The 24,269-nt window shown below is 37.0% G+C and overlaps 2 protein-coding genes across 8 annotated transcripts in view; one reads left to right on the top strand and one right to left on the bottom strand.

Moving 5' to 3' along the window:
* The window catches only part of IMMP1L (inner mitochondrial membrane peptidase subunit 1), a 37,087-nt gene extending 28,047 nt beyond the window's left edge, over window positions 1-9,040 (top strand). Inside the window, exons 5-6 of one of the 2 annotated variants that reach the window (XM_072863734.1) lie at window positions 4,063-4,173; window positions 8,869-9,040. In XM_072863734.1, coding sequence (XP_072719835.1) covers window positions 4,063-4,173; window positions 8,869-8,937 — 180 coding nt within the window. In that variant the 3' untranslated portion in view covers window positions 8,938-9,040. The remainder of the gene's footprint in view (window positions 1-4,062; window positions 4,174-8,868) is intronic. The other variant, XM_072863733.1, reaches the window with a different exon arrangement.
* Window positions 9,041-9,872: 832 nt separating this feature from the next.
* The window catches only part of DNAJC24 (DnaJ heat shock protein family (Hsp40) member C24), a 38,421-nt gene continuing 24,024 nt past the window's right edge, over window positions 9,873-24,269 (bottom strand). For all 6 annotated transcript variants that reach the window (XM_072863738.1, XM_072863740.1, XM_072863741.1 and 3 more), the window contains 3 exons: window positions 21,047-21,185; window positions 11,255-11,323; window positions 9,873-10,253 (listed from right to left, as the gene is read on the bottom strand). In XM_072863738.1, the coding sequence (XP_072719839.1) occupies window positions 10,129-10,253; window positions 11,255-11,323; window positions 21,047-21,185 (333 nt within the window). In that variant the 3' untranslated portion in view covers window positions 9,873-10,128. The remainder of the gene's footprint in view (window positions 10,254-11,254; window positions 11,324-21,046; window positions 21,186-24,269) is intronic.

The raw sequence follows: 24,269 nt of genomic DNA, 5'->3' as shown, positions 1-24,269 counted from the left end.
TTGTTCCAAATGATAATCTTGCTCTTCTGGTCTATCTGCTCCTGTACTAGAGCCCTCAGAGCCTTGGAAGGGAGAAGGGGGAAGAGTCCTGTGTCTGATCAGTGTCCTGTATTCTCATGCATATAAGCTGCACCTCAGATAACCGGTTTTGCTGGAGAACTGCTGTTCCTTAGAAATAAATCCTCAGATAATCTGCACAAAACCAGAGGCACAAGGGTTGCTGAGGCAAAGAGAGTAGTCTGCAGACGATCAGAGGCAGTGTGTTTTCACATGAACCTGCGCTGCTGTGGAACTGCTGGTTTTGCCTGTGACCCACTAGTTAGTTATGTGAAAATTCAGTTGTTGGGCTTGGGAGACTTTCACATCTTAGTTGTGGCCTATGTGTAAGGGAGAACTGAAATGCTGCCCAGCCTAAGTTAAATGCTTTTGGCACTCTTACCAATATTTTTTCCAAAAAAAGTTATTGCATGCACAGTCTTGCTGTGTGTAGTGATGGTAACTGTGATTTCAGTTGTACTCCTTGGATACAATTAATTTTGGTGTTAAGAGGTCCATAGTCCATGGCCTGTAGGTACCAAAATGCAACATTGTGCATTGTAACGTAAGCGGCTTTCCCATTGCCTTGTGTCTTTTGGTAGTAGCAGCCTATTGGTGTGTAATTAAGATATTCTTACTACAAATACAAGTTTTCAATAGTTTTTTGTTGTTGTTAAAAATGTATCTTATTCCCAGCTACTGTGCTTGCATAGCTTTGAGGCATTTCAAATTGGGTCCCAATTCTGCAAAGGTTGATACTCAGTTAACTTTAATCAATGTGAGTAATCCCACTGAAATCAGTGATCTGGTCTAGAAATAGCTTGATGCATAAACCCGTGAAGGAGTCTGGCTTTAGCCTTTATTTCAAAGGGGTGTAAACAACTTTTTTTTTTTTAATTAATGATTATGGCCTGTCACTGGTATTTGGTTTTACATTTTCATGTAATTCATGTGATTTTTATTGCTTGTCTTAATTCTAGGTTGTAGTGAAGTGCCTAGATGATGGACAGGCACCATACAAAGGTATTAGACTGTATTATCTCTAGATGAATCATACATTGTGACAGTACGCTCAACAACAAATTTAGAGGTACAGGGTCCTGTCATACTTTCCATGGAGAACTGTGAAAGTTACCGTAAGTGGTGAATTTCAGGATATAGGAATATACTTTATTGCAAATATTCTATCTGGAATGCAAACTATGAACATCTTGTCTAGACAAGTAATTAGTAGTAGTATTAAAAGTAGTAAGTGATGTGCCACAGGTGGCAAAAACACTTTATTTTTTTATACTTTTGGAGCGTGGAAGAAAGATGGGAAGGTCTAGAAGTGTTTGGCTATACTTGTGTTATGAGTGGGTCCTTATTTCACATAGTAACAGATGAACTTCATGTTCTGCCTATGAGTCGGGGAAAGTGTGCAAGCATGGGAACCAGTAAAGTAGAAGGGGAGCTGGTAGTGTCCCGTGTGTGAAACAGTAGCACATTGCAAGAAGTGACGCTTTTTCAGAAATGTGAAATGTTAATGTGGGTTTGCTTTTTTATTTAATTAAAAAAAATCTTCCTTTCATAGTGATTCATGCTTTTCCTTTTTGTATATTTGCTGAGATAGTCTTCCAAGATGACAGTAGTTGGATGTATGATTTGTAGTTCTGGTAGATGCTGGACAGGAGAGTTTGCACCAGAAAGGTCAGAACGCTGCTTTGCATTGTAATATGCACCTGAAAAACAATCTCGTGTAAGATGTGGACACAGTGAATGCTTTAGGTGGGTACATTGTGAATAAGTGAAGATGAATATCCAGCTAACCTAACAATTGCTACTGGACATTCTAAACAGGCTGTATACCACAGAATTTTTGAGGAAAACAGGAATGTCAGGACATTCTCAAATGGAGACCGGTCAAAAACTTCTGTCCACATGTGATGAGGTGTATATTCTACATAGGTCATTTGACTCTGGATAGGTTTTTTTTTTAAATGTATTTATTTTACATTGACTTCTGCTTGGTTATTTTGTTTGCAAAGCTGCTTGGGTAGGAGGAGGGCCAAAGTCATCTAGCTGAAACCAGCTGCCTTCCCAGAGAAAGCTCTTCCATGCACATACCAGCAATTTGATAAGCCCACAAAATAACAAAGGTGGCAGACAAGCTGAATATGGAATTCCTGTATTGAAGGACTGGGAGAACAAGAAGTAAAGGACCTTGATAGAACTAGCAGATCAGTTTAAAACAAACAAGGCAGCAATCCTTTATACAGGAGACTGTGGAAGGAGACAGTAGGTTTCAGGTAGATCGGTAGGTTTCAAAAGGGTTTGGACATATTCCTGGTCTATGGCTCTACATATGGATTCTAAAACGATGGGGCAGGGATGTATGCCCTCCGACATGCCTAAAGCACCTATCCTGGATACCAGAGAAATACAGGGGGGTGGTTGGGAGAAAATGGACAGGCTCACATACGCTTTCCATGATGAGGATCTCTTTTTGCCACTGTCAGAGACAAACTATTGGTTCTTAATCCGTAGCTTATACATTTGCCACAGCTCAACAAAGGGACTCTCAGGTAGCGTGCTGTCCTCAGATCCTAGTCTGGTAACAGGCAGGCAGGAGCATGACTAAGCAAGAGCCCAAAAGGCTTATTTAAAGACAAGGTTCCCAATAAATGTCACCTGGCCAGATACCTATAAGTACCAACAATTACACTTCAACTGCGTTTTTCTCAAATGTTTATCTGGGGGACCTGGTTTTATTCTTAATGGTTTACATCCAGACTTCACTACTACACTGGTATTTTATTTTGTTTAGTATGTTATCATTGAATTCTGTATATATAGACTATTGTATTTATGAGTCCATGTGGCTTATTTCTAAAACATTAATGTTTATACTGCTCAGCCTCTGAGTTTCATTTGATTTTTTTTTTTTAATTTTGTTTCCGTATTTTTTTTTTCTCTGACTTGTGGGCATACTAACGTTTCAAGTACTTAACTTGGTTTTGGAAAAATGCATGTTAACTTAAAGTCCACATTAAATATTATCTAGATTGAGAATATGTTGCTACTTTTAAATTTTCAGCCTGGTTTAGAATTTTAGAAACAAAAACAGATGAGAAAAATAATTATTAAGTATTTTATTTTGTAACTTGTAAGAGGTTATTTATATCTGAAATGTTTTTTAAAAAGCCTATCAAAATAGTGTATATTCCAAGCAAAAATCTTAGTTTAAGACTTACAGTAGCAACTCTTTCATATATGAAAGCTTTATACTCTTATTTAGGTAACTAATACAGCTATGTTGCTATTTCTCATTTTGTCATTGAGTCAGTCAGTGAATGCCATGAATCTATGGTATGTAATATAGTTAATGCATAATATATATAGGCAATGAAAGGTCTTTGTCATATAGTATAAGGTCACCATCATTAATTTTCAAATTATAAAAAGGGATTTGCTGTTTTGTGGTCATCATTATTGCAATATAATGTGTTGTGGATTCTGCCTGCACATAGAATGAACTGTGATCTTAATTAGAACTTTGACAAGCCTACTCCGATAAAATGATGAGATTATTCGTAATTGATGTCACAATCAATTACCAGTTAGTTCATCATGAATCTACTAACAGGTCTAGCCTTGGTGCTGGCCCCAGGATGTTGATGAGTGTGTGGCTGCCCTGTTCATGCTGTTACTGCGACAGGAGGGCAGATTTTCAGTCAACATCCTAATGACCTCTTTTGAAGTCTATTAAATTAATGACCCTGTCACATTGGTCTAACCTCTTACATCTTCATTTTGGATTTTTTGTTGCAAACCATTGTTTTTTGAGCACATGATAGAACAGATACTTTGGAGCACTCCTTCTCATCCCTCCAAATCTGGCTCTGTGTCTTACTAGATTCAATAAAAAATTAGTTCATTATACAGTCATGAAATACAGAACACAGAAATCCGAAAATATATTGTAAGGCAAGCTATGCTTAATACCATTCTATTTTATTTTTACATTTCAATCTTGCTTAATCATAGGTGCCTAAAGGACATGTTTGGTTAGAAGGTGATAATCTCAGGAATTCTACAGATTCCAGGTGCTATGGACCTGTTCCTTACGGGCTGATAAGAGGACGCATTTGTTTTAAGGTATATATATTTATAGTATCTAGAAATAGTTTCATTAATACATTTTTAATGCCTGGGTGTTAGGTATTAAAACTTCCCCCCTTAACTGTCTGGCCAAAGCAAACGTAAAGGAAAGCTTGAACACTTACTGTAAAAGGATAATTCAAGAATGGTGGGGGTTTTTTTGAGGGAGGACTTGTTTTTTGAGCAGCACTCTCTGAGCAGTCACTGCCTCTAAAAACTGAATGAATTATTTTGCAAGCAAACCCAAACCTGATAAAAACACAAACATACACACACATACACCTTACTGCATGGATATACGTTCCATCCTTAATTTGATTCTTGCCTCTGCAAAATGGTAGAAAAGGGCACTCCATATTTCACTGTTGTTGTAATTTGAGAAGTGTAGTTCCGTAGTTCAAAAAACAAAGATGGAGGAAAAGGTTATCTTTCTAGGACTTGCATACGTACTTTAGACATGTAGACTGGCCTTGCTGCTTTTTAAACTAAGTCTGTGAAAAAATCTTAACGGTGCCACCATAATTGTTCGCCACATTTTTATTTAAAAAAAATGCTTTGAATTAATATTGTATTGTATTAAACCTCCATGGTTCCTTCTTCTTATGTTTCAACAATTCTACAGCTTTATTTCACGCTAAATTACTTTTTCATATTATCTGCATTATTAATTTACTCATTTACCAAAAAGAAGAAACTAAGACAATTTCCTCTCCATAAAAAGTTTAATTAAGAAACAAGGGAATATGTTTTATAGACTTATGCACCAGCTTTTAGAAAGCTAGATTTAAAATGGTGCCATTCAGAATGATAAAAAAAGGTTTTGAAAACTGTTCTCCATATATTGCAACACATCCACAAAAACATAATTTAGCACAGCTGTATTACATGCACAGGGAAGATTAGATCTTTCCAATTTAACAAAGTTTTATATACTTGCAGTTTTTATGAACCCAACTTAGGACTTTTCAAAAAACCCTACAGCTATTGACCATAGTCACTAATTGCTTACTAAACCCCAAATAACATGTCCCCCTCAGCTCCACCACCGAGTTTTGTCTGACCTCTGTTCTTTCTGGATAGCATTTGCTTTGAGTTCTTCCCAGGTGCCTATTGAGTGCTCTCTGTTCCTCCTCTGTATTGTTTGCCTTACCATGTACACCAGAGGAAAAAATGCTGATTCTAAATAGGGCTATTTTTATGACCCAAGTTTTAGCTTGGATTATTAACTGCTAAAATACAAATGATGCTGATATGCCAACAGCCCTCTTAATAAGAATGTGGTATTAATAATCCAACTGAAAAAAATAATTCTCCAACTCATGTACTAGTATAGAAAAACTGCTGTTTACTACTTTAAGGGAACTGTTAGCAAATAATGTCTATATTAAGAACCTATGTATAGGTTCTATAGTTATGGACAGCCATAACTATTCACAGTATCCCTCCACAGCAATAAATTTGTGTCCAGCTTGTACCCCAACAAGGAGGATGTTTGAGAGACTTTAATGAAGTGACTGACAGGACTGAACCCTAAATTTAGCAAGCAGTAAACTCTGTAAATGAATGGAACTTACACACAGATATTACATATTGAAGTAGTACTTCAGGACTCCAGAATATTGTCCGTTTAAAAAGATAGTATGCAATCACTTGATACTTAATCAAAATTATTTAATCAAATTTTATAGCAGTTGTTTTATGATGGTGTATAGGGTAGTGATTATTAAGATTTTAATGAGATTTAAGTATATGGTGCCTAACAAAAGCAAAAATGGGTTTATTCTTCAAATTGAGTGTTTATAGTTTAAGTTGTTTATCATAATTCACATTAGAATACAATGATCTTGCTTGTATTGTATATTGCTATTCAACATTACAGTGAAAGGCAGCAGAATACAGCTAGTCTGCATAGTGGTAGCTAATTAGTAGACCACTGGCCAAGAAACCTACATATGCTTTTTAATGTAGTCTACTAGAGGTTTGGCTTCTCTTTCATGAAAAATCTTTAACTTCCTTGAGAATGGAAGCTTATGTGGCTTTATCTTAAAGTGGGTTTTGGAGAAGCAGATGTAACGGTGCCTTTGAATGCTAAGTTACATTTTTAGAATGGATGAAAAAAAAAATCTAATTTGGAAGTAATGGATTTCAACAGAAGAGAGCAAGCTTGTACCAAGTTTGTTTAGGCAACTTATTCTTGGCAAAACATAAATGTTAATTCTCTCTGTAGCTTATCTATCTGTGAAGTTTAGACCTAAGATTCCCCATCGATGTTGGTGCACCAGTTTTTAACCCATACAGAAATAATGATACTTGATTTTATTTGCCCCTTTTCCTCCCTGCCACCATATCGACTGCCGCTCTGAGAGACAAGTTCATTCCATAAAAAGGCCATTGAAATCAAAGTAAAGTAGCTACAAATTCAGTAAAGGCCAAACCAAAGTAGCTACAAATTCAGTAGGCCAAACCAAAGAGGGCAAGGGGAAATAGCTGCTAATTGGACTAGCCAGTTTGAGCGAACAAGTCACAGCCAACTTCTGTGATAACTTTAAAAGACTAGGGAATTACTACATAGTGGCATGTCTTTGTTTCCCATAGAAGTATGAGTATTGTTTTTTGCATCCTCTCCTGCACGCAGACTAGATAAAATATCATTTTCAGTCTAACTCTACCACTAGGATTATGGTGATGAATTTGAAACTAAATTGTCAAAGCCTTATTTAAAACACATTTGGCTTTCTTTCAGTGAAAGAAAGTCAAGTTGCAATAGGTGTGATTTGAGTTGCCTGAAACAAGATTTGTGCTGTAGCAAATGGCCTAAGAAGCTTCCTTCTCCGGGCCTTTACTCAGATCAGCTTAGATTTGTAACATGGGATATTCCTACTCCCTTTTACGCCCGTTTGCCTTTGAGGCCAAACAAAGACTTGACACCCAGCCTGCAGCCAGCATGGGCCCTCTGGAGAGCCTTGAATTCCGTAGCTTTGCTTCTAACCAAGATCACAAATATCCTTCTGTTGTTGGTTCGTATCTCTATATATTTGTGTGGAACTTAAAATAGCTCATTGGCTAATATGCATATAGAGACAAGATGTTACCTCTCTGTATTTCTGTATATCAGCAGGTGTTCCTCACGCTCTTCCCTAACTGCACATGCCAAAAAAGACATGTATTTTCTAAGATACTTGCACAAGAGAGCTTTGAGCCTTTTTCAGATCCACAGAACTTGAGGTCCTGGGAATGATTCATCCTTCTGTCTTCCTGATGGCCCAGGCACAACCCAGCTCATGGCAACTTAGCACAGTGCTGCAAAGGGCCTGACAGAGACAAGTCTAGGGAGCTTCTAGCAGCGCACAGTCCCAGTCTAGTAGTAAGTTGATGCTGTCTTGCTACTCAGTCTCCCATCCTTAACTGCCTCTGCCTCTTCTGTCTTGTCTTCAGTGCTGGGGACTAGTCATGGGGTTTGAAATATTGAACCTTGGCACTGTGCTTCATCTTTTAAACTGGGAAAATTACTTTTTCACTCCACACAGAAAGCAGCAAAGGCTCCTTCTGTGCTGTGGACGTTCCATGAACTCAGTTACAGTAAGTTGCTGTTCCTGGAAGGTGACTGCATACCTTCCTTAAGATCAAATTCTAAGGAAAAAATGAGCAAGATAAACATCCTACTAACAGATGCTTTGGGAACAAGGTAGTGTATCATCTTTCTCTGTCTAGGTTGCTTCATCTTGAGCAGGGCCTGAGATTTTTATGGGACTAGAGCCACAGAAGGGCATTCATTCCTCAACATCATCTCTTTCCCTTCTTCCTGCTGATCCCCTCGTGCCATCTTTGAAAGAACGTGTAGCAGAGACACACAGGCAGTCAAGGGAGACAAAGGACAAAGTGTAAAAGAATGTCCTTGATTACCTGTTACTTTTTTTTTAATCCAAGACCAGCCTACATGTAATTAGTGAATGTTCAGAGGAAAGCACTCCTGGGAACATTCAGTAGTATGAACAGCTATATAGTTAATTTCTGGAGAGAAAGTTTTTTCTTACTGGTGAGCATCATTCTCTGATACTTGTGCTTGTACTTGGTCATGATTTGTGCTCCTTCTTTTTCCACATATTAGTCCCCTTCTCAGAAGAGACCCTGATGGTGGCAGGCACTCTACCCCTTTATACCTATTTGCATGGTATAAGCTTACCTATAAGCCTAATAATTTTTTTTTCCAAGGTTTGGTGTTTGCAGTTCAAACACCCATCTTAAATACAAATGTACACCTCACAGAACTACTTTCACTGGGAGGTAATGTTCATGGTATTCTTTCTTCTCCTAGATGGATCAAAAACATATACTCTGTCTTTTAAGTTAAGAGGTTTACAAGCTAGAAAACTTTGCATTTGAAAGATTTTTTCAGCCTTGGAAATGAATGCATTCCTAGAAAATAATGTAATTTGTGAGGCTCTCCATAGCAAAGCATGCCATGTATAAATTAGTGTTGTGTCTGGCCACTACAGAATGATGATTCCTCCTGATATATAGTATTTATTACTCCTAGTAAAAGAAACACACAGGTGAGAAAAGGTCATATACCCTGTCAACCAAAGAGCTAAAAAATTATGCAGTTTATTAAATGATTACAATAGTAACAAATGAAAATACTGAACTTTGAGTTGTGAAAAAAGTCTCTTATAACTGTATTTTATTTTACAGATATGGCCTCTGAATGACTTTGGATTTCTACGTGCAAGCCCCAATGGCCATAGGTTTCTTGATGATTAAAAGATTAAAGTGACTATTGCCAGCTTTCATAATATTTTCTACTAAAATCAATGGAACTATTTTTGTTTAGAATAAACACAAGTATTATTTGACAAAGATGTCTCTTTCTGAGATTACATCTAACTCAAAAGTGGGAATGATACACTGCTGTCATCAACAAAAATGATATGCCTCTTACTCTGTTTCCTCTGGCTGTTTACAGTAAGTACTTAGATTTATTAGAAAGTTTTGGTTTTTACTACAAGCCAAAGTTAGCATTGACTGTTAACAAGGGATGAAAAAGGCACAATGCACTATTATATTGTCATATCCAGAGCCATGCATATGCTATGCCTACATTAGCAAGTGGTGTGAGACTGGAACTGGAAACGTTAACAGTGGGGTTCTGGATCTGCTAGTCACTTACATGTTTTGTAGGGTTTTGCTTAAACTGGCTCTAGTTTGGCCTGGTGGACTGTGTGCCCAGTAGAGCCCAGAGTGCAGCTTCCTGGTTAGTTTTCATCTAAGGAATGAAGACTGCATTTGTTTGCGTGACAGAGAGAGTCGGTTCAAAAGTGTGCTCCTGCTCCAAGCCAAAAAGCTAATGTAGATGCAGTGTTACAGTCCAGTGCACAGGCACCAGACCTGCTACCAGCCTGTTAGATTTGCCAGTCTCTGCCACCTCCTTCCAAGGCTCAAGTCCTTGTGAGGATTTAATGAAGTTAAATATTTAGCATAGAAATAGAAAATGTTCCTGTTTCCCATTAATGCACCTTACTCTTCATTATCTTCAAAGCATTCTCACATGTATTCTTCCTGATTAAATTTTGTCATCTGAGCTGTTAAAAGGATTTAACCAAAGAGGTAGGGCCTAAGGTATAGTTGATATAGACTGAGATTGAAAGAAGCTATTCTGTTGTTTGCTGAGAAAGAAATGTCATTTAGATCATGAGATATATTCCAGTTGTACAGAACTTAGTGTTCTGTTGTGGAGGTTTTTAATAACTAGCTGTTTAGCTGCAGAAGGAAAAAAAACAAGCCTCGTGTCTGCAGAGCTATGTTAGCAAACGGGTGCATTTCCTTTCTTAAGCCTGACTGAACTCATTCTTGTAGTGCCCCCCTTTTCTTTAACATACATTTCTTAGCAGATGCTGTCCCCTATTTGTCCAGTCTTTTTAAAAGTTTGTAACTCAATGTGCTTGATTGAAACAATCATTGAAGGATCTCGATAACAAGTGAACATGTGTCACAACAAACTAAAGATATGTCTTTGCTTTCACTCTTGAAGACAGTGTAATTCCCACCACATCGGCATGAGAGAGTATAACATTGTTCATCTGCCAAAAAAGAAAACAAAAAAGCCTTTAGTGCTTGAGAAGAATCAAGAATTTATTTTGGATTTTCTTCACAAAGCTGCTCTTAATAACAAAACGTAATTTGTGTGTGACCCTCCCACTGCTGGATTGTGAATATCGGTACCTGTGCTACCATCTGTTGCTCAAAAAATAACTATGCTGTTAAAATGTGTTTCAGTGACTGTCAGGCATTCTTATGCCAAACAGCCAGGGTCAGTGTAGTCTCTTTAACAGAGCAAATAATAAAAAGGTGGACATCAGTGAAATAGACATATGTTAAGAGGACTACATCACTGAGTATTTCTGAATGAGTATTTCTGACAAAGTACCAAGATCTTTAGAGAGCAATTAAGAACAAACTAAGGGGTGTTAATTATACATATGACAGATCAAAGATGGTTCCAAAACAGACTGCTGAAACAAACATAAAACAGAATTATGAAACAAACATAAAACAGAAGAAAGGAAAGTAGATGGGATTTTCCCCCCCACAGCTTAAGAAAAAAAAACCCCACAACAAAACAGTAAAAAAAAAATCAGCCATTAATCCAAAAAGAAAGTAAATGATAAAAGCTGGGGAATATAAAGGAGAGAAGTAACATACTGTCAGATGAAAAAAAAAATCTGTATGAAAACAGTTGCAGTCTACCATCACAGAAAGAGCAAGAAGATGCATGAGAGATTTGGGAAGAATCTGGAAATCTAAATACTCAATTATACTACAAGAAGAGAGCTAGGTGAAAAGTGGTACTGCAAGTGGGGGAGGCGGGGGGAAGAGATGAAGAAGGAATGCAAAATAAGTATCACAGAAAGTTAAGTTCCAATTCAGGTAATCACAGAGAACAGAATAGCTAAATCTGAGGAAAATATAAAAAAAGTAGAACTTACAATAAGACAACATAATAGTATAAGATGCAGAAAAAATAGTAAACATTTGCAGTGGCAATGAAAGGCACTGGGAACAAGTAATAAGGCACTCATACCTTCATTCCAGGACATATCCTCAAGATAAATTTGTGCATGTAGTGGCCATTCTTTTGTCAGATTATCTTCTATAAAGAAAACATGACAGATGTTCAGCCCTGCTAACATACAGGTCCTCATGTCTTCCTGATAAATTAATAGCTTTATATACCTAGCAGTCAATCTGGTCCCTACTAGAGAGCCATAGCTAGACCACGTTATCAGTTAAAAATGCAGTTCTCTAAAATTTTAGTTTCCAACCCTCTGCATAAGCTGGAAAATGTCTTACTGTAGCCAGAAGTAAGTGGTCAAGATGTATTACTGAAATTAAGACACAACTGAAATCAGTACTTTTGCACATCCCAAACAATTATGTGAAATTAGGGGCAAACTTTTGTTTTGGTATAAATACCTTTTAAAAGCCTGTCTGTAACTAGAATTCCACAAGCTGAAATTGTGAATGTCTGCTTACCTGTACTTTTCACAAAATCACAGAATGGACCTCTCACGATCACCTAATCCAACCCTCCTGCACAAGCAGGGTCAGCTAGAGCAGGTTGCCCAGCACCATATCCAGTCAGATTTTAAATATCTCCACAGACAGTGACTCCACCATCTCTCTTAGGCAACCCATTCTCCTTCAGAAAGGAGAAGCCAAATACCATGCCCCCCCCCCCCCCCAAGCACCCAGTAAATGTTAGGGTTGCATGTGAGAACACCACCACGATCCCTGCAAAAAGATATTCCTAATAAAAGATAAATGAAAAACACTTTTAGGGAAAGACTAGTCCAAGTGTTCTTTTATGATAAAGAGTCTCTCGGTACAGAAAGAAGGTCAGTTCTGGCCTGCACCGGTGAGATCTCTTGCCATTTGATCCCCTCGATTCTTCCAACATTGAGTACAGCATGAAATGAAACATGGGTAATACAAGTGAAATTATCAAATGCAAACTGTGCAATACAAATACAAATTGGTTTTTGCAATTTATCAGCACACTCATAGTTGATGTCCAAAGTTCACACCAAGTTCTTTAACTTGACAATGTAAGATTTTGTCAACAAAGTCACAAATGAAGCCATAAGAGGTAATACTTAAAAAAAAAACCCACCAAAATATAAATCCCTTAAAACTTACTAGACAAAACCTCCCAGCTGCTGCCTGACACCTGGAAGCTCCAACTCCCCAAATGCTGTATGTTAAAGAACCAGAAACACCTGAAAGCTGATCTTTAGCACATACACAGAAATGCCTTCCATTTGGCAAGACTCAGGAGCTTAGTGCTTATTTAAGGTTTAAATTTGGTTGTTACTGAGAAAGTACGTGTTCCTTCTCTTGGATCAGTGAGTTTTTAAACAAGTTTTATAGTTTCATAACATCAAGCTTTCTAGAGCATATAGTGTTGTCTACAGCTTTCTATGAAAAGTAAGTTGGCAGTGAAAGAATTTCTTATTCCAGAACTGCTTATTGAGCACTTGCTGAAAAGGTCAGAGGCCCAGATTATTTTATGTTATTTTAATTCCCAAGAGACTGCCCTACCTAATCACTAGACTGTAAGGTATTCTAAACAGTTCCCAGCTTCTTCTATGTAACTGCTCTTTGCTCTGGACTGAGAAGTAGAAATAAGGGACTTTGCAGCTACCTCCTCCAATAACACACCAGAAAAACTGCACATCTCCAACCTTTATCTGATCAGATAATGGAGTGTTTCCTTCCTTATCACCAAACATCATCATCTGATTGCCACCACCTTACTCTTCAAAAGTTGATACCAGATTTTGAGCAGTGAAGTAGTGACTGAGAGCAGACATACATCAATATTCTATTAGTTGATTTCACACATTAACTATGTAAGCAAGCTCTTCAGAAGTAAGATTCCTAACTTACAACAAAGTAGTGTAAGTCACTGCGAAGATGTTTAAGGCTACTATGAAAGTATAATCCTAGCAATAGTTAGTCACAGCTTTCTCTATAGTTAATTATCTAAATCAACTGTAGAATCTAACCAAGCCATTTTGTTGGGGTTTTTGGGTTTTGTTTGTTTGTTTGGTTGGGTTTTTGTTTTTTTTTTTAACTGTTTACCTTTCACAGCTGTATCGGTTTTAAAATATAGTATCATAGGTAGAAGTATTAATGTAATGTACCAGTAGAGAAATGATCCCCTTGCATTTTAACTATCCTTCTGTATAATTGGGAAATCAGCAAGAATGTGAAGATGAAAGAAAACCAGAAGATATCCCTATCAGTCAGTCATTCTCATTGTTGTGCATGCTCTCAATACATAAGCAAGAGCTATGGGTAATGTTTTAGTTATACAAAGTAACAACATTTTTCTTAACACCTGATTGGAACATTAGTTAACTGCACAAAATGTCCAAAATAAAATAAAAGGTCAGATGGTCTTAACTCCTGCCAAATAACTCTAACTGGGCCTTAGTCTGGTACAGCCTTCTAGCTACAAAACACGAGAACAGGAACGGTGAATGTCCTGAAAACACCCACAAAACCAGTCAGAGGCCTCTCTTCCAGCAGGCCTTGTGGGAAGTAAAGATTCCTCCTCCTCTTTTTTGAGGAAGAAAGAAAAAAAAAAAAAGCAGAGATCACAATGAAGTCTGTCTACCTACCTACCACCAGGTTCTTCTCTCCACTGTGGTGGAAGAAGACGATACTGTAAGTGTGAGAACAGTGTGAAAAAGGCAAATGCTTCCTATTTCACCTGTGTTTTTTAATACTTGGAGGAAGAATTCATAAAGGAAAATGGTCTCTTAGGTTGTAGGAAGAACAGATTTTCCTGAGCTTCATTTACAGGTAGCAAAAAAATTGAATTAAAAAGAAACCAGGCTTTCTTATTTGGAATTCATGAAGCAGGATTTCACTCAGAACAAGTTTTATATGATTGGAGGTGGAGGTCTGGGTCATGTCTTGCTGGGAGAAAAATACAAAAAGGGCAGATGGACCACGTGCCACCATGAAGAGAACTGGCGAGATGCAAATTCACGAGGTTACCATACTTCCTGAAATAAAGTTACTCGCAAAGTAATGAAGGCAGCGGCTGAGGAAAAGTCTGCCCTCTCTTCTATTCCAAACATAGTACAATATGAAGCCCCAGAAACAGAATTTCAACCAAGCTTTTCAAATTCATTACTGCAGCTGTAATTTTAAAAAAAATAATAATAAAAAAATCAACAGGCAAAATTAATCACTCATACAATTCCCAGCCTGAACAGAGATCATTATACCTAGTCTGATGCTCAAGTCTGAAAGTGTCTTACTGGTTATCAAAAGATGTAAATTTCCAATTAGTACTCTTGACTTGAGTAAGTCTCCAAACTTAGCACATAATCCAGTAAGCACTCTTGTCCATCAGTTTTGTATGCTGCATTTATTTGCTTATCTGGTTCAAGTAGAAGAAACTTATTTTCCAGAGTTGAACAAAGCTTTTTTATTTTCTAGTTCTCCTCTTAAATACACTACCCAATCTAATATACCTTAAGCAGCAGAAACTGATTTAGCCACTTATTTGAAAACAGAAGCACAGCCCAGTATGACTTTGAGGAGCTTACAAGCAGAACTACAAACCTAACGGTTTTCACAGAGTATGTTAGTGACTCTGATATTTCTTGTGCTCTTCCTTATTTCATCTACATCATTATTGTTACAGCCATGACTCTCCTGTTTGTGTTCTCTGAAGTAAACCAGTCTCTGATTTTCACTCCCTGGCTGGAGGAGAAGGTTTGTTAAGACTGGTATTATTACTAGTACAGAGTTCTATGGTAGGCTTACTTATATGTGACGTGTGCTCAAGCTGTAAAATTCTTGTGTACTGAGTCGTACTTTCTGAAACATGTTCCTGAACATGCAGGGAAAATCATGAGGACCTGATCATCTACCATAACTTGAAAAACAAATTTTAATTCACAAGAAGTACAGCCTGCCTGGCTTTGCCATCTATTGGATTTGTCTGACAACAAGAGGTGAAAAGATTCTGCAGCTCCATTGTCTCAACTGCAGGATCTAAGAAAACACTGGCAGGCTCATCAGAGAGGTTTATGAGCCTGCAATTCAAAGAGATTAAAAGGAAAAATCTACTGAGATTCTTTCAGGCTACAGAACAACATTAAATAACTATTAGCAGCTTGGTTCAGTAAAGCTTTACTAGAGCCCTTGCTGGGTCATTCAGAAATTGTAAAAGAGGAAAGGTATTTAAGTTTCACTTGAGGATACAATAAATATTTCTTGGGCTATTTAAGGCTGAGTTGCAAGGGTTGCAAGCAGTAAATGGAAATTTAACCCTTTTAACAGTTTATGGTAATAGTAAAAATAGCCATAATACTTAAAAGATTTTTCTAGCTCTGTATCAGTCATATATTCTTAGGATATATTTTTTTTAAAACCAAACACATAACTAAAAAAGTTTAAGATATGTCTTGTCAATCAAATACTGTTCTAGTATATACTAAGTATCAAAATCATCACAGTACTTAAAACCTGGGTATTTTCAGAAGTTAGTTTTTTCTAATAGGCTATTTAGTTTTTAAACAGTTACTTAAATTGATGCAAGAGAGTCAAACTTAAATAACTGTGTTTACTTTAACCTGAAATTATAAAAAAGTCATATGTAAATAATTTTCATAACAAAATGCTATGTTTGTTAAAAAAAAAAATACTGCTTCACTTGTAGCCAATGCAGATTAGAATTAACTCCAAAGAGCTGTGGTAAAAGGCTTGTGTTCCAGCACTAGCTGAGGGTCTACAGCCATAAAATCCAAGGCTAGAGAATGAAAATACACTTCTGTCACTTAGAGTACAACCTGGCACACTGAAAAGCCTAAGTTAATGGCCATGTTAAAAGCTTTATTTTGGTCTAAAAGTATTTTTTAAGAAGGAATTTTCTTAACAAGGAACAACTAAAATACACTGCATTATTTTTTTTTCCTTTCTTATTATAAGGTAGTCAAGGTATTTGATTGCCATTTCTGGTAGCTATTAAAAGCATTTTTGTAGGCTTTTGTCTTGCTTCTCCTGCTTATTCTCACAGTGGATTTGTAAGGTTATTCTTCTGGCATCCTATTTACCAAATTACGTAAGGTATCTTGATGTCTAATACAGAATCATCACTTTCCTGCTGGAGCAGGAGGGAATACTGGATTAATGGGAAAGTGACCATCTCCAAAACAGTCTCTTCAGTTTACTGTACTAGGAGAGGACTGGGGAAGGAGCAAGGGGAGAAGGAGCTACCTTCTATTTGGTTTTTCATTTTCCTAATTTATGACCACACCTGTATAAGACTCCCTTTCTAAACCTGCAGTAGAAACTTAACTGAGAGTGAGGACACATCCTCAAAGATTTTTCAGGTTTTAAAGAGATTGGTATTGTCAGTGGAAGCTGAATTAGTGACCAGATATTTTAAAATGAGCTATTTTAGGCTAAGGAAAGATTTTTGTTGTGCCCCACTGCCTAAAGGGAAAGTACAGAGAGGATGGAACCAGCATCGTTCTTGGAGACAAATGGCACAAGCTGGAACACTGGCAATTCCAGTTAGGACCTGTAATTCCTTACAGGTCCTAAGAAATGAAGCAAGAACAAAAGGAAAATGATGCTGGAATATGTATTCATGTATGAAAACCGCATCTGTAACATTTTTCTAAAAATGTAACAAAAATTGAAAATCAAAAGGAGATATGTGCTGAGATGCGACAGCTCCTACTAGTGATTACATTCCCCACCCCATAAACACTTCTGCTTTATGGACACCTGTGTCCATCACCACATAAAAACATATTATCCTGGATAGAACCTCACTGGAGCCATACATGGAAAAAAACCCTAGATTCTTAAATTTCTCCACCCTCGGCCCCAAAAATATATACAAAGCAACTGGTTTTAGTGTCAATCCCATTATTAGCTTTGAATTATTTGCTACATTTAGTGTCAGAAATTAATCAAAGTCACCAGTTTATTGATTTAATTTTAATTGTGACCTATTAATCATTTCATCATTAATAATTAAAATGTAAAATGAATTATCTTAATTATGTGATTGTTTAGATACAGAGTTCCTTTGTATTTAAGTCAACGAAAATCCACAGAAGTTGCAGGGCTGCTATTCAAAGGGACCTTGATAGGATATAGAAATGGGCTGACGTGGGCATCAAAGGGTTCGACAAAGATTAAGTCCTGCTTTTGGGATGGAATAACCTAATGCACCAGTACAGGCTGGGAGACAACTGGCTGGAAAGCAGTTTTCCAGAAAAGGACCTGAAGGTCCTGGTGGACAACAAGTTCAACATGAGTCAGCAGGACACACTTGCAGCAAAGGCCAATCCCATACTGGGCTGTATTAGCAAGAGTGTAGCCAGCAGGCCAAGGAAGTGACTTTTTCCTCTCTACTCAGCACTTAACGAGATTGCATCTGAAGTCCTGTGTCCAGTTTTGGTCTCCCCAATACAAAGCACTGACATACAGGAGCAAGTCCAGCGGACTGCCAGCATGGTCAGGGGTTAGGAGACACGTCATACAAGGAGAGGCCAAAAGAACACAGGCCTCTCACTGTCTACAGCTACCTAATAGGAGGGCGTAGAGAAGACTTCTCAGAGGTGCATGGTGGAAGGACGAGACGTGAAAGGCACAAGTTGCAAAAAGTGTCCTTATATCAGACTTGATAGAAGGAAAACATGTTTCAGCTGCATTTTGTGTTTTGTTTGGGTTTTTTGGTTTGTTTTGTTTTTTCTACTATGAGGATGTTCAAACACTGGAACAGGCTGTCAAGAGCAGCTCTGGAATCTCCATCCTTGGAGATATTAAAAACTAGACGGGAAAAGGTCTGAGCAACTGACCTATATGGACTTACTTTGAGTAGGAGATTGATCTAGATGACCTGTGAAGGTCCCTTCCAACCTATGTGATTCTCTGATTCTGTGAAAGTTTTTTATTCTTTCAAACTGTGACACAAAAGCATGAACTTTCAGGGTTCAGGTGACTTCTAATATGAAAACCATAAAATAGGTTTTTTCCAAGCTACACTCACTGAAAAACTTTTTGTATTATTACTGCCAAACTTGATTTTAACTGCATATGCATCTTTTCTAAATGGGATACCGAACAAAGAATGGAAAAATCTCGAAGAAGAAAATCTGTTGAGGAAAAAAAGTCCGTTCTTAAGTAAATTGTTATGCAGCTTTTTTTCCACCCTCCAAATTTTTCACAGGGATTGGAAGCAAAAGATTCACCATTATAAAAGGGTATTCTTAGATGTCAGTAAAGATATGACAAAACAATGAATTGGAAAAATTTTCACAAAACATACAAAAAGGCAATTCTTGCAAGATTTCCAGACCAGAGAGACTTGGGTAAGTATTTGAGCCAAACCTCTAAATGGTTTGAGGGTTGTGCTTTCCTCTTTAATACTGTGGCCTGAAGGCACAAAAAATGAGTAGAAGATCATTGTGATACCTTCAGAGAAAAGCAGTATTAAGATATGAAAGCACATTCACTTGTTATTCTCAATGATTCAATCAAAAAAACCCCCACAATTAAAACCATAGAGCCCCAAAGAATTTCAGCTTCTTAGAACTTCTCTGGCCACTGAATTTCTGAGCCAAGTAATTAAGATTTAGTTAGTATAAAACGAGAAGGTACATACAAATAAACAATCTGTGAAATGGGAAAGACTACAGTGCAAAGGACATCCTGCTGACTGGCAGCCCCACACACATGCACAGTGGCATCCTTCAGATTCTGCTTCCTAGGCTTTGCACTCTTACTAACTTGCTGTATTCTCTCTCTCATCACTACTCCCCTTAGCTGCTGTCTCCATTCCTTTGTTTCTGTGAGCTTTTACAGCAGTGTCTACGAATTTGTCTAGAATCATGACTTCAGAAGCAACTTGACAGGCATTCAAAGAACTAGAATTTATTTCACCATAATTTTGCTGCCAGGGAACATGCTGCAAAGAATGCAGCAACACTGCACATGTATGTTACATGTGGCTTAGTTTAAAACACTGGGTCCCCTGTGAATGGCACCCTCTATATGAAAATACATCTATTCCATTATCATATAATTACCAAATACCTGTGTAAATAAATGTACAGTTTCTTTTCTTTACCAAGTCTTTTTTACAAAAATCTTGAGATGGCTTTTAGAAGAACTCATCTGGATGTAAAAAAATCTCAGGAAATATAGATAACCTTTAAAATACTGTAGAATAAATTTTGTCAAAACTAATTTATAGCAATGTCCTTAAATTCCATGGGAAAACAAAGTAGCTTATTAAATCTTGATATAGCTCTCAACTTCAGTGGATTAACCATTGTGTGACCCAAGCACAATGGAGCTTCGTGGTCTGTATTTAAGCTTTAGGTAAGACTCACTAAATACACAAAAGACTTCTAACAATCTCTAGTATTTCTTTTTTCCTGTGCATGTACAATTTGTGAAAATGGAAGACACAGCCGATACTACAATGCTAAGAGTACAATAGGATGAGAGCACTGGGTAGCAGAAATTCCTGTTCTAGCATCACATTCAGGCATTTAAAAAAATACATTTGAGATGAAAATTTATTTAAGTTTGCTCTTAATACCGTTTACATACAAATTAGCACACGATCAAATTTTTTCCATTCTTCTAAAATACCTATTCGACAATTCTGTTTTCACCCCTCCACCCTCTTTTCCAAAACCCGCAGAACATCTAAAATGCAAGATTATTTAACTAGTGAATTAATACTGGGTATCTACAATGGTATATCACTCTTTTTATCCTGCAGTGATGCATATCTGCCAGAATGACTAAGCCTTTGTCTCGCAAAGTTCTGGTATCCGCAGCGGCAGGGGAGTTAAAAATCAGCACAAGAGAGAAAGGTCTGATGGTGTGCCAATGTACAATGGAAGAGAATTCAATAACAAGCTGCAGAGACAGTGGGCTTTTATCAGACACATTCAAAAGTGGTGGTGGCTACACGTCAATGCTGGACCAGAGTGTGTTACTGCAGAGTGCGACTGAGTGTTTTCCCCACAGGCAATACACTATTATTGACTCCCCCCATTAACATGTAGGGTGGATATACATTTATTGAAGGTTCTAATGGAAGGCTGAGGGACTCCTATCCTGAGGCCAGAGCAGAAAGACAGCCTATCACTTCATGTAATGGTAGCCCATGTGTGACAGACCTGACCTACATTTCCCCCCTTTCTTTCTCGCAACAGCCTGTCACTGTTTTAAGAAGCTATTTTCTGAGAGATATAAAAAGAAATGCATGCTAGAGCTGCCTAGTTAATGTGCTATATTGGAATATTATTTATAAACCTGCTTCAAAAAGACTAGTTTAGACTACAGATGAATTACGAAAGCTACCCATAACACACACAACCGAAAAGAATGTAACTTAATGATTCTGATGTGCTTATAAACCCATACACATTGAACAAGAGGTATAAATGGATTAATACCAATATCTAAGATACTGCAACAAAATGACGTATAAGACTTAAAATTAAGAATGCTTAATGGAGCTGCCTTAGTAAAATAAAAAGGGCTAAGGTCTCTAATTAGTATAAATTTAATACTCATTCAAATTATTAGGAATAACGCCACCTAATGTTTTGTTGGAAGTAATTCAATATTTTCACTAGCTAATGTATGTGTAGCAAAAGCTATAAATAATGGATCCACATCTGAAAGTAGGACAAGAGTGAAAGAAACATTTGGTTCAGCAATAAACAGCATCTTAAAATACCATCTAACTACCACTCCCAGACCCTGCTTATTTAAAGAGCTGCTGCCACTACAGCCCTCCTTGGCAGGAACCTACCACGCTGCTGCAGGTCATACTCTTTTTTTGTCTCTTCGTTCCCTAGAATTTTCCACGCTTGATCAATTTCGATGAACCTCTGCACGCGCTCCTCCACTTCTCCTGCTGGCACATCTGCCTTCTGTTTGTCTGGATGATACTGCCAATCAAAAAAAAAAAAAGTTGAGGGGAGTGGAAGTGAGGAGGGTGGAAGAGGAGCAATCAATAATACATTTGATATTCAGTTAAAAGGACAGAGAAAAGGCGAAGGTCTGAGATAAGGTGCCAAAGGAAGGGAGACAACAATGCTGGGCACAAGAGAAAACTGCCAATTTAATTAGACCACTGAAATGGCAACAAAACCACCAGTGGCACAAATGTCACCATGCGCACTGACGGCATTTTCTGGGTAATTTGCTGATGGAATCATTGGTCTTATGGACAATTTACCTAGAGAGAATGACTACCACAAACAGAAACAGGTACATGCAGAGGACCACGACACGGGAACAAGAGGAGGTGCTGTAGGTGATAGCAGCTCTCATAGTATTACACATAGCTGATTTAAATAATACCACCAATGTTTAGTTAAGGCTATTACAGACAAATTGAATACTTTATTATATGTACCTAGCTTTTTAAAAATTATTTAAATGGTAAATAGAATATACATGATCAAATATAATTTATAATACATGTAATTAATACATGTAATTCTACTTTTGAAAATATGCCTCAACATCTTTAATTTCTTCCAGTTCAGTGAATCAATAGCCCTTCCAAATATTTAAAATCATGGATCACTGGCTACAAAATTGTGTCATTTTAGTTAAGAAATGGTTATTCAAGGACATGGCTGCAAGAAATCCCACATTAAATAGGCAATAATAATTAAAATGGTAACACGTTTTCTTGACCATTTGTACTACAGGTTCTGAACAGAGCATTCTGACTTCTTTTTGGTTCAAACGTCTATTGAAAAGGAACCCTCAAAGCTCCATCTTCCTGTAGCTTTAATTCATCTGCAATAATCTGGTTTTTTGATATTTTAAATTGCTCAGTATAAGTGATGGACCAACAGGAAACACCATTTAAGATGAGAAAGTTGCAATATAATCAGACCTATCAGCTGTTAACTGTGTTATAAATCAAGATATCCCTTATTCTGGAGCTTTAACTTCTGCCCTTTATACTAACATCAGTAGGGGCACTGAAGTGTACAGCAGATTTTAAGAGTTAGAACACCTGTTCTACAAGTGTTTGAGCAGATTTCTGACTAACTGAATCCCTTTGTTTTAGTTTACACTTAATTTTGGAAAGGAAAGAAAAGAATACTAATATCACGTGTGCTTTATAAAATTCAAAATTTGAAAGGACCACTCCTACTGGAGTCTATTTGCTCACTGATGTATGTACCTGTCATTTGCACCGACGGGTATTACTCGGATAAATCCTCTGTATGACAAGAGGATGTACATAAGAGCAAAATGTTCATCTTTGACCTCAAGTTTTTTCACATTTATTTCTCCATACACATATGAACGTATCTGCAACCTCAAGTATGAAGTCTCTACACAAATGCATATTTTTGTTCCACTATGAGTGAGCACACTTGAAGTCATCTCTGCATTCAAGACTGAGGACTAGCTTGCAACTTGCTGAAAATATGGCTGAAGCACAGTTGCGATCCGTAAATGTTAATCTCAGAGATCCCTTTTTAATCTCCCCAACTGAAGATGACAAAATTCAAAGGTGCAGACAAATCAAACATTTTTGGTCATTGCATTTTGTAATTGTATTCTAAATAGCTAATTAGAAAATGAGTAATTACACCTTTATTTGGTAGGCACTAAATTCAGTGTTCTGTCGACACGCATCATGTACTGTAAAAGCTATTTAAATGTATTATTTGTTTTCAAATCCATTTTTCTGAAGCCTTAGCTTTTCCAGTTGTATTGCAATTTTAATAGCATTTTTAACGTTGGTGGTTGATTGTATACTACTTTTGTGAAAGGTCATTTTTAAAAGTCGATGCTTAATAAGCACACAAGGCAAAATAGTCAGATCACATTAAAGACTTACATGGTTTCCTTTTAGCAATGTTATTGATTTTAACAATTATGTTTAAGGTATGCATCCAGCAGTTACTCCTCAAAGCATATTTTATCTAAAAAATTATACTTCATTATTTTAAAATATTTCAGATGCTATATTTAAAATTTGGACCCATCCCAAATATCATAGGGTTAATTATAATACCTAAAAAGAGAGTTATATGACTGCTGTATATTTCACTCCATTTGGATGATACTGTAAGCATTCTCCTACAAGCTTACACCAAAAAGGATGAAAAGGTCTATCCAAGGAATATTATACCACACTTAGTACCACTGAAACTTAACTAGATTTCAATAGCACTGCCAGAAAACGGTTGCTCCTATTGTTACGTTTGGATTTGCCACAAGACTACACCTTCTCACATCAGTTTCTTACAGATACATGAAAACATTACTGACCAATTGCCCAAAACACTACTAAGAATACTGGCTTCTCTCCTGCCAAGAACATTGAGAAAACACCCCCACAAAACTGGTTACACTTTTCCTTTGCTACACCAAAACTTTGCTTGACTGGAAAATAATTTTGGACTATATTGGAAGTAGTCAATGAAAAACAGAAAGTCACAAATGTCACAAAAGTACTTTGGAAAAATAATAATCAATGCAAAAAAGGCTATTCTGTTTGTTTTTTGAATAATGCAGAAAATTCATTATTCTTCAGATTTATCATTTAGCTTTTAACTTCTTTGCTATAGATTTGGAAAATATAATATTTGTAGGATATGCAATTTTTATATTCGAAAGACTACAATTTCATGTAACTAATAACAACTACCTTGTAGGGGATCTACTAATTAAAAAACAGATATCCATTTTGGTCTCCATGCTTTCGGAAACTATTTACTCCTTCCTCTGTTGGGCTGGTTTCTCTATTACCATCCGATGCCTTTAGTAGTCTACATCTACACTAAGAAAAACCCTCAAACCTCTCCTCTTGTATGGTAATCCTTTTTTTTCCCCCAGTGACCCCATTTCATCTGAATTCATTATGTACCTGTTCTCATTGACTCCCTTTTCCTACTCTCCAGCTTGCTGATCAAAATCCAAGAATGCTTGTCTGTAGCAAAAATCCACTCTTGATTCAACTGCCCATACCGTTCTCTTTCATCTCTGAGACAACAAAC

This window comes from Ciconia boyciana, chromosome 6 (assembly GCF_034638445.1).
Source record: "Ciconia boyciana chromosome 6, ASM3463844v1, whole genome shotgun sequence".
In the NCBI taxonomy this organism is placed as follows: domain Eukaryota; kingdom Metazoa; phylum Chordata; class Aves; order Ciconiiformes; family Ciconiidae; genus Ciconia; species Ciconia boyciana.
The sequence above is the reverse complement of the archived record's forward strand: the minus strand, read 5'-3'. Positions and strand labels throughout refer to the sequence as shown.